Source organism: Cibotium barometz, chromosome 29 (genome assembly GCF_041138505.1).
Source record: "Cibotium barometz isolate CiBa-2024 chromosome 29, ASM4113850v1, whole genome shotgun sequence".
In the NCBI taxonomy this organism is placed as follows: Eukaryota; Viridiplantae; Streptophyta; class Polypodiopsida; order Cyatheales; family Cibotiaceae; genus Cibotium; species Cibotium barometz.
Genome location: NC_141074.1, coordinates 30,384,070 through 30,394,772, shown reverse-complemented (window position 1 = coordinate 30,394,772; position 10,703 = coordinate 30,384,070). Strand labels below are relative to the sequence as shown.

Below are 10,703 nucleotides of genomic sequence, written 5' to 3'. Positions count from 1 at the left end.
CCATTACTAAGGCATTGAATAATATCATGCCTTTGTATACCCGAGAAGTTCTCGAATCCTTAAAAGCTTCATAATGAATGTTCTCTGACATCAAAGGGATTTCTTTGCACGTTCTACGACATTAAAGATATTTCTCTCTTGTGGTTAGAAACCACATGGTTCAATGCAACAAGTTTGCACAACTATTACAAGTCTTTAGCAAAGTATTGTATAATGTGGTAAAATTCAATTGACATTACACATAGTCTAGGGATAGCTACACTTCCCCCTCTCAAAAAGTTCTTGTGCTCTTCAACAATGTGCGCATCTTGCAACAAAGATGATGTCCACACAGACATTGTCTATGTCATCTATAATGTCTATGTACTACTGAAAAATCAAGAGTAATGTGCAAGCAATGAGAGTTATACAACCCCAAGCCCATGAGTAAAGATATACCTATCCACATGTCTACTCTAGCAACCACCCTAGGTGCTTTGGCACTATAACCATGTGACTCAACAACTAGCTATGTCTCTACAGACATGTCTTTGGGCTACCATGCTAATATCTAAACGTTAGTAGCACCATCCAGACACACTCTATAAGTATGGGCTCACTAGATACCGCTACTAAGTCAAACAATAGACAAAGCAATGGTAAATCATTCTCAACTATAGACAACAATTTGTAAACCATTTTTTACCATAGACAATGGTTTACACAAAGCAAGAATTGAGAATTCCTTTCTTGTTTAATTGGTTTGTATATACATATACTACGATATGTGGTTTAGGTATGCCTCCAACACACCTTACACAAATAGACAAACAAACTCAATCTCTATACTACGGCTACCAATAAATCATTGATGTGACGAAGGACACTTGCAAAGTGTACGAGAAACTATAGAGTGAAACTGTAGAGTGTGGAAATGATACTTAGTAGGAACACAAAAATTGATGATAATATTGACGATGCTGAAGATGAGTCCAAAGATACGATGTCGAAGATGAGGACGGCCTTGTCTGCACACCAATGCTACCACTGCTATATAGAAAACCCAAAATCGAACAAAAATAGTTTGAAATGACACTCCTTTGGGATGCGTGCGAAAACCTTGTAGCATGCGAATGAGCCCTGAAACGTGCTCTAACCACTCCGAAACACGTAAAAACTTTACTAACATGGTTAACTTCACACACACTATAGGATATACCTTCTCCACCTAAGAGGATAGTTAAATATGAGATAATCAAAAGTGTAACTCAAGGAAAAGATGAGGGCAAGAGAACTTGCTCTGATACCAACTATTGAAGTGGAGATCAATGTAGCAACACACACAAAGTCGATTAATGAGAATGAGAGAAGTACAAATGACGTGACTTGATAAGGTCACTTACACACACTCATAAGATTGCGTACATACGCTCGGGTACGGTTAGAAGCTAATCATCAAAACATGCTTCAAGCCATGGCTCAATGTTCTTTCTCGGACATAGTTGCTCGCTCAATGCCAGAGTACCACAAGTGTGCACCCGCGTCATTGATAACAATCTAGGTACATCTTTGGATGGGGGGACCATGGTGGGTAAAAGCCTGGTCCATGGTATGATCCATCGCCTTGATTCCCTTAAAGTCCGTAAAAAGCAATTGTTGTGAATGATTCCATTCTTATTCTTTTTGACAACCCATCCTCGTCGACAAACCAGCCCCTCAACAACAACCTCTTCACGCGTACACGTCGTAATCTTCTCCCAACCAAATTGAGGAAAGTAGAAAAAGAGTCAAAAGAAAGTAGAGAGTTGGAGTTATCACATGGAGAAGAACACACACGGCACGTCTTCATACCCATGCACAACACCCCATGCCTAACACCTCAAGGGGTTTACACTTCATAAGCACATCTTGCATACATAGGCACACAATAGGTAGCACCTGCACCAACCTTATATTCAATAGCCATCTAGATACATATATGGATGGGGGGGCCATGGAGAGAGAGAGAGAGATTCCTTCTTATGTATTGTGTCTCTTTAATGTTTGCACTTGTTTGTAAGTGTGAGAGAGAGTGAGATTGTCCAGCCTTTTTATGTGTATGATAAACCACAGTGAGTGACATGCCAGTGTAAGGGATTGAAGATAGTCCAGCCTTCTTGTGTGTACAAGCAACTGCAGTGAGTGACATGCAAGTGGGGGTGGACTAAGGGATTGGAGCGACCAAAACAAAGCAACATCTCGGGCTAAATATATAATCACCCATAACAAACTTGTAGCCATAAACAACTTTTTAAAATTAAAATTAAAATCTTTGTGACCATTGAAAATCATGGTTCTCATTTTGGAGGACATATGTGTGTTGTTTAGAGTTTAGTGTATAAGTGTGCATTATATTGAAATAGAGGGTTGTTTGCTGTTCTTTCTTGCCCAAGACCCTGGCAGGCAAGACTTGTCTGTTCTGGCATTCTCCCTTAACCAACACTGGCCATGCAAGCTACATCATTGAGCGCCTGTGGAAGGATCCGTCCCAGTGTTGCGTCAACCAAAAGAACTTGAGAAATCCTTCGATGGACGTTAGTACGATCCAAGTTATGTTCTTGACAGGCTAATGCAAGAGGGAATGCCCAAACTACATGAAGAAGAACAAGATGATGATGATGAAATGAAAAACAGTACTGGTGGTGGAAGAAGATGATGATGATGAAATGAAAAACAGTACTGGTGGTGGTTGGAGGATGCTTAGCTTAGGGCAGGCAATTTCTTCCTTGGAAGAAGGGTTGCTGCCCCAGCCTTCCCTTGAGGACTTTGCACTCATCTTGGACAAGTGCAGGAAGGAGAGAGACCGAGCCTATGTACTGCGGTTGCACGCCTACATGCGCAAAAGTGGGTTGGAATCTCATAGATCACTGGGGAACTACCTCGTCTCGATGTTGGCGGAAGTTGGAAGCATGTGGGATGCCCAGCAGGTTTTTGACAGGTTGGAGTATCGGAATGAGTGGTCCTGGAATCTCCTCATCACCGGTTATGTCAAATGTGGGAAGCCACAGCATGCTCTCACCCTGTACCAGAAAATGCAACAGGATGATTCTGTACATCCCAGTGGGCATACCTTTGTCGCCTTACTGAAGGCTTGTGCGAAGCTGAAAGATTTGGAAAGAGGCCTTGAATTACATGCCCAGGTTGCCAGAACGGGGTTGCTTGAAAGAGACCTTTTTGTTGGCAGCACCTTGGTCGATATGTATGCCAAGTGCGGCTTGCTTGCAAAAGCAAAGCAAGTGTTTGACAAACTTCCAGTTCGAAACGTAGTCTCATGGACTGCACTAATTGGAGGGTATGCTGAACATGGACATGGTGAGGAAGCACTCAAATGCTTCGAACAGATGCAACTCCAGGGTGTTGCCCCCAATGCTGTCACGCTTGTTTGCAGCTTGAAAGCTTGTGGCAGCATAGGAGCCGCAGACAAGGGCCAAAAAATACATGCTGAGATTGAAAGACAGGGATTGTTGGAAAGAGACCTTTTTGTTGGCAGCACCTTGGTTGATATGTATGCCAAATGTGGCTTGCTTGCCAAAGCACATCAAGTGTTTGACAAGCTTCCAAGTAGAAATGTAGTTTCATGGAATGCAGTTATCACAGGATATGCTGAACATGGGCATGGTGAGGAAGCACTCAAGTGTTATCAACAGATGCAACTTGAAGGTGTCTCCCCGAATGTCATCACATTTGTTTGTAGCTTAAAAGCTTGTGGAAACATAGGAGCCATAGACAAGGGCCGAGAAATACATGCTGAGGTTGAAAGACAGGGGTTGCTGGAAAGGGATCTTGTTGTTGGCAACACCTTGGTCAATATGTATGCTAAATGTGGCTCACTTGCCATAGCACGACAAGTGTTTGACAAGCTTCCAGTTCGAGACGTAGTCTCGTGGACCGCGCTTATTGCAGGTTATGCCGAACATGGACATGGTGAGGAAGCACTCAAGTGTTTTGAAGAGATGCAACTTGAGGGTGTCTCCCCAGATGCTGTCACATTAATTTGCAGCTTGAAGGCTTGTGGCAGCATAGGAGCCAGGGACAAGGGCCAAGAAATACATGCTGAGATTGAAAAACGGGGCTTATTGGAAAGAGACCTTGCTGTGGGCAACAGCTTGGTTGATATGTATGCCAAATGTGGCTCACTTGCTATAGCACAGAAAGTGTTTGACAAGCTTCCAGTTCGAGATGATGCCGTGTGGTCAGCACTAATCTCAGGATATGCTGAACATGGGCTTGGTGGGGAAGCACTCAAGTGTTTCAAGCAGATGCAACTCCAGGGGTTTTCCCCAAATGCTGTCACATTTGTTTGCAGCTTGAAAGCTTGTGGCAGCATGAGAGCCATGGACAGGGGCCAAGAATTACATGCTGAGATTGAAAGACAGGGGTTGCTTGAACGGAACCTGTTTGTTGGCAGCATCTTGGTGGATATGTATGCCAAATGTGGCTTGCTTGGCAAAGCACAACAAGTGTTTGACAAGCTTCCTGTTCGAAACGTTGTCTCATGGACTGCACTAATTTCAGGATATGCTGAAGATGGGCAGGGGGAGGAAGCACTCAAGTGTTTTGAACGGATGCAACTTGAGGGTGTATGCCCAGATGCTGCCACATTTGTTTGCAGCTTGAAAGCTTGTGGTAGCATAGGAGCCACAGATAAGGGTCGAGAGATGCATGCTGAGATTGAAAGACGGGGATTGCTGGAAAGTGACCTTGTTGGCAACACCTTGGTTGATATGTATGTTAAATGTGGCTCCCTTGCCAAAGCACAGCAAGTGTTTGACAAGCTTCCAGTTCGAAATGTAGTCTCGTGGACTGCACTAATGGCAGGATATGCCCAGCTTGGAGAAAGTGAAAATGTTTTCCATATCTTTAACAGAATGCTAGGAGAAGGTATTAAGCCAACTCTGGTCACCTTTGTTGTTGTGCTCAATGCATGCAGTCGCAGAGGTTTATTTAATAAGAGCCAGACGTATTTTGAGGTCATGAGCAAAGACTATGGAATTGCTCCAACTCTTGAGCACCACTCTTGCGTGGTTGATCTCCTTGGCCGTGCAGGCCAATTAGACAAGGCAGTAGCAATGATCAAGAAAATGCCATTCTCTCCTAATCTTGTGGTGTGGCATACCATGTTGAGTGCTTGTAGAAACTGGGGAAATGTTGAATTCGGAAAACAGGCTTTTGAACAAGTGGTGCGTTTGGATGAAGAGGATTCTGGAGCTTATGTCCTAATGTCTCACATCTATGCAGGTGCTGACTTGCAGGACGAAGCAAACAAGGTTGAGGAAATGAGAGTATAAAACCAAGCATGGAAGAGGCTAGGACGTTTGTCAGTGGACTGATGATGCAGCTGCAATTGTGCATTCAGTGTTGTTTGGGCAAAATTTACATTCTGAAAGGAAATGTTTTGATGCAAAGCTAGAAGATATTGCCCTCAAAATGAGAGAGGAAGGGCATGCCTTGAGTTTGCATTGGCTGTCACAGGAATTTCTGATAATGCAAACAAAGATGTGTTATGTAGGCACAGTGAGACATTGGGTATCACATGTGCCCTAATGAATACATCACTTGGGCTTATTTTCTGCAGTACAAGAGTGAGGCCTTCTCCAAATATTGGCAATGGCGTACTATGGTGGAGAAGGAAAGCTGTCTTTCTGTTCTCACTTTGAGAGCTGACAAAGGTGGCGAGTTTACTTCTCATGAGTTTGATCACTATTGGTGCACAGCACGGCATCAAGCGGGAGTTCTCCAACACCGACACCCCTTCAGAGAATGGGGTAGTAGAGCGAAAGAACAAGCCTGTTATTGAGATTGCACAGACAATGATGGAGCACTAGTCTCTCCTTCATTTGCTGTGGACTGAGGCTTGTGCCGCAACAGTTCATATCCTCAACTGGTCCTCTATTGTTGTTGTTCCTTCTATGACTCCGTATGAGGCTTACTTTGGACGGAAGCCAAATGTCTCTCATTTTCGAGTGTTTGGTTGTCCGGCTCACATGCATGTTCCAAAAGATCGTAGGGGTAAGTGGGATTCCAAATCCCGTACTTTCATCGTTGTGGGGTATAACACTTCCAAAAGCTACCGCCTTTATGATCCTATTGCTGAAAAGATCCTTCTTAGCCGTGATGATGTATTTTTTGAGGGATCATCTTTAGAGGGGGTTCTTCCTCCTCCTAACACATCCTCTCCTCCACCCTCTCATGAGCTTCCCAAGGTGGTTATTGAGCTTCCTCCTCCATCTGTTGGCAGATGAGCATGTGGATGAGGATATCATGCCTAATATTCAGGCAGATGATGGCGAGGATTTAGAGCAGTAGCCTCCTGCTGCGCATACTCCAACCTCTACCAGACGGATTCCCGGATGGTACATTTACATTGTCCACTCTTCAGGATTGAAAGAGCCACCTCCCCCTTCAGAGGGAGGCCCTCGTCGTTCTTTCCGACTACAGGAGCGGATTGGCGACAAGGATAATCTCTGTGTGAACTATGCTCTTTGTCATGGATCGTCAAAGATCGGGAGCCTACCACCATCAAAGAGGCTCTCTCAAAAGTACCCTGGAAGCACACCATGGAGGCAAAGTTGGACGCTATTGAGTGCAACAATACATGGGAATTGGTGCCATGGCCTACCCATCGGAAGGTCATTGGGACGAGGTGGGTTTACAAAACCAAATACCAGTCTGATGGTTCTGCGGATAAGCACAAGGCCTGAAAAGGGTTATTCTTAGAAAGCTAGCTTGGATTATGATAACACAACCCGGATGTCTACCATCCGCACCATTCTCTTAGTGGCTGCTCAGAAACGGTGGAGGATTTTTCAGATGGAGGTAAAACTAGCTTCTTTAGGAAGAAGTCTATGTTGAACAACCACCCAATTTCCAATGTCCTGGCTCTATTGGAATGGTTTTCAGACTGTGGAAGGCTTTGTATGGTCTCAAGCAGGCTCCTCATGCATGGAACCAAAAGATTGACTCGTTCTTCAAACAAAGGGGGTTCAGACAGTAAGCTTCTAATCCTAACATGTACATCTTCGAGGAGAAGGGACTTGTTAAGTTGGTAGGGAGTCACACTCCAGTTCCTTAGGCTTCGTTCCCCACCCAGGATGTGAGAGGGGGTGTTAGCATGACTTCCGTCATTTTCATCTCCTATGTTGTGAGAGTAGGAAGATGGCGGACTCTTCAGCTTTTGACTCTTGGGACTCTTCGGCTTCTGACTCTTGAGCTTCCACCTAGCCTATTTATAGGCACTGCCCCCAATCATTCTGATAGATCAGTTTTGAGTGTTTTCCACCCTTGCCTCCTACATACGGAGCCCACTCCCTGCCTAAACCAGTTGTATTCAGCTTCTGAAGTTATTCATCAGCGTTCTCTCTCTCTCTCTCTCTCTCTCTCTCTCTCTCACACACACACAGTTCTAGTGTTTCACTTCTTTTGTGCATTTGTTTCCGCTTCCCTCTGACAGTTGATGGGGAATCAAGGCTAGCGACATTTGCTACTTCTACGAGACAGTGGAGTCGATGTTAGTAATGAAATCTTGATTGCCTCACAGCCCAACTAGGTGTTGGCTCTGGGATGTGCAGGGAGCTGGAAAAAATGAATCAGTATTTGAAGGAGTGGGTTGTGTGAGGTTTAAGCCCCCTAAGATATGTGAGTGTGAAACCTCACTAGATGGCTTGAGGGGTGGTGGACCATATTGTTATACACAGAGGGTTGCAATCACTACTCTTCTACAATACTAAGGGAAAGGGATGGTCTCAGCTTGTCCTCGACACATGCAAGGTGGTTACCAAGTTTTTTTAAAAAATTATTTTATACTTTTTAAGGAATTGACATTGTGAAAGCATATAATATTCTCTTTCTTGCACTGTCAAAAGAGAAATTTTATAATGAAGTGTGCAGTCCTTTAGGTATCAATGCTTCATACTCATTGTAAAGACTGGGATTGAAACGTACCTATATTTTGTTTCATGATCTATACACAAAATTTCTCAAAACTTACAGAAAAATCACATCATACTTCAAAAAATGAAGAGATTTTCAATAAACCATAATCATTTACAATCCAAAGCAACAACAGTATTTGTCAATATAAAATCTCAAAATCAAAGAGAATCACCAACAAAAAGATCTAGTCGATAGGGCCTTTCTCTGACGCCTGTCTACCCAACCACCACGCTGAACATCGCGGCTATCCCGAGTATGCCTCTTTTAAATCTCGTCTACTTTGGGATCTACCAAATGGCTCCTAGAGAGCATAAATCACATTCTCTATCCAGCGTTCCCTATCTAAGGATGGTTGGTCCGAATCTCAAATCTCTCTCTCTCTCTCTCTCTCTCTCTCTCTCTATCATGCACAGAGAGCATCCCAAGGCTCTAGAAGAAGCCAAAAACAATAGCCTACCAGAATTAGTAAATTATCATGCACAAAAATGTGAAAGATAGAAATCCTTTCTAAAAACATAATCTTGAACCAAATTAGAGAAGATACTTTAAAAAAAACGCTAAAAAGTGGTGTCGTATTCGTTTTGCGAATACTGGCCACCCCATGCGCATGCGGAATCTCCCAATTATCTGAACACGTACTTTGTTCTTCCTGTGATGAACTAACTTTCTTTAATACGTCTCTTTGACAAATAAAGTTATCTACATCCTCATGCGAGGCCGTTATATTGAAAATTAAGGGTCAATTTGGTGTTCGGGCCTTGTTTCGAGCGCTCGTTGTGGTTATATTTACTATGTAAACTCCCATGTGAGTTTCCTTTAGGCTAAACTACTCACTATGACCTTCTTATACATTATCTAACATGGTTAAGTATAGAATAGAGATCGCTTACAAATGACACTACAAAACATGTATAAAAAGTCTCAAAATTGACTCAAAATCAATATATCTAAAAATTTTAAATTTGTGACCAAACTTAATCTTTTATGTTCTCTACCTATTTTCAACTTTTCAACATTAAATATAGATACTAAAAATCGTCGAGTCAAATGGATCCAAAAATATGTATATATGAGTACGTTACAAGGATCCAGCTAGCTCATGAATGTAGGGCTCCCATTATAAGTGTAGCCATGCTTGAGCAATTGTGGCATCCAACATCCTTATGTCCAAATGAAATGGTGGCCTATGAGGTTGAGAGAGTATGGTTCCCATCACGAGTAGCTACCACATTTGTGAGTGCCCGAGGTATCCTTGTCTACACGAGAAGGTGACTTAGGAGGTCACATGGTTTAGAGAGGACCTATATAGATTTAGCACTACCAAATAGGCTCTATCTATATGATAGTGTGGACCGCTATCCCCATAACAATCTGGGCATGGAGTTGTTGGACTTTACCCAAGAATACCCTCTCCCAAGGTTGTGGGGACCAAGCAAAGGTTTTGGATGGGCTTAGAAGTTGCGGCCAGTCTTATGTGACTAGCATTATTAGTATGAGGGTGCAAACCATATTGATCCAATCAACATCTACCACATGGTGTCCATGAAGGAAGGGCCTTTTGGACCAAGGTAGTCTACAAATGCCATTTACATAGTCATACTTCAATTTATCCAGACCAGTTTTCTACCTGACTCTCTATGGCACTAGTTTCCATTAGCAAACAACCTTGTCTCAACAAACCCCCCCTTTCCACCCTTGAAGATCCTTCCACTATAGACACATAATAAAGAGTATACGAAGTACAACTTGGTGTCACATTGATTACAAGGTTCAAGGCCCTATTCACATGAATGCTTAGAGGATAGAGCAATAGCATAAGTATATCCACACACACACACACACACACACACATACACGTTGACGTACATGCGTGTGCACACAAAGTTTTTTTGAACAGACACTACCTAATGAAGGGGATGATTTTTACAATTTCTTACCAACCTTGTCAGTGCCATTACCACAATTTAGTCTGGTTTTATATGCATTTTGGAGAGTATGTCCCTTCTTTTTAACTTCCTTACTACGAGCACATTTTTAAAACAAATGTGTGGGCCTTTGTTTATATGCCACACACACCCACTAGTTTTTCTTGTTTGGTTTTCATGTGATCTACTACCATGAAGTTCTTTCCCAAGTCTTGATCATTAATTGCATTGAGGCATGGGAAAGGAATTTAGTTTTTGCTAGCTCTAGTTGCTACTTCTTGGAGTGGATTGATAGTCTCCCGCTTAGGTCTAAGTTGTGGTTCCAGTTGATTATGACTCTCTTCAGGTGTCAAGAATAAAGTCTATCTATTCCATATGGGATTGCCATGGAATAATGGTGCACTCTAGCATGTAACCTATTTATGGCAGTGTGCCAAACCTAATCTAATAAGTTGTCTCTAAGTCATATGGTCTCCTATGCATTAAGCTCAAGAGTCACTAGTACTTATCTAAGGTCTTTCACAAAAGTGTCTCTTCTTGTTTTCATCCTTTCCTAACTCCATGTAATTGTGCAATCATGGAATGTTGCTATTCATTGGAGTAAACAATCTAGGGTTATCATCATATGGCAAGACCATCACATTACGACAGTTTCTTCTCCAATCACATCAAAGAAAGATCTATGTCACTTGCTAGCATGGTAGTGATGCACAAGGATGAGAGAGAGAGAGAGAGAGAGAGAGAGAGAGAGAGAGAGAGAGAGAGAGAGATGTGATGGTCAAGGTAAAAGAGCAAGTTTTCACTACTCAAATGATATTCATTGTGATA

General features: G+C 42.7%; 1 protein-coding gene across 1 annotated transcript; it reads left to right on the top strand.

Moving 5' to 3' along the window:
* Positions 1-2,380: 2,380 nt before the first annotated feature.
* On the top strand, positions 2,381-7,849 carry LOC147622038 (pentatricopeptide repeat-containing protein At3g09040, mitochondrial-like). The gene has a single exon (XM_086823111.1). The coding sequence runs from the start codon at positions 2,685-2,687 to the stop codon at positions 5,304-5,306; it is 2,622 nt and encodes an 873-aa protein (XP_086679237.1). The 5' UTR covers positions 2,381-2,684; the 3' UTR covers positions 5,307-7,849.
* The last annotated feature ends 2,854 nt before the right edge of the window (positions 7,850-10,703 follow it).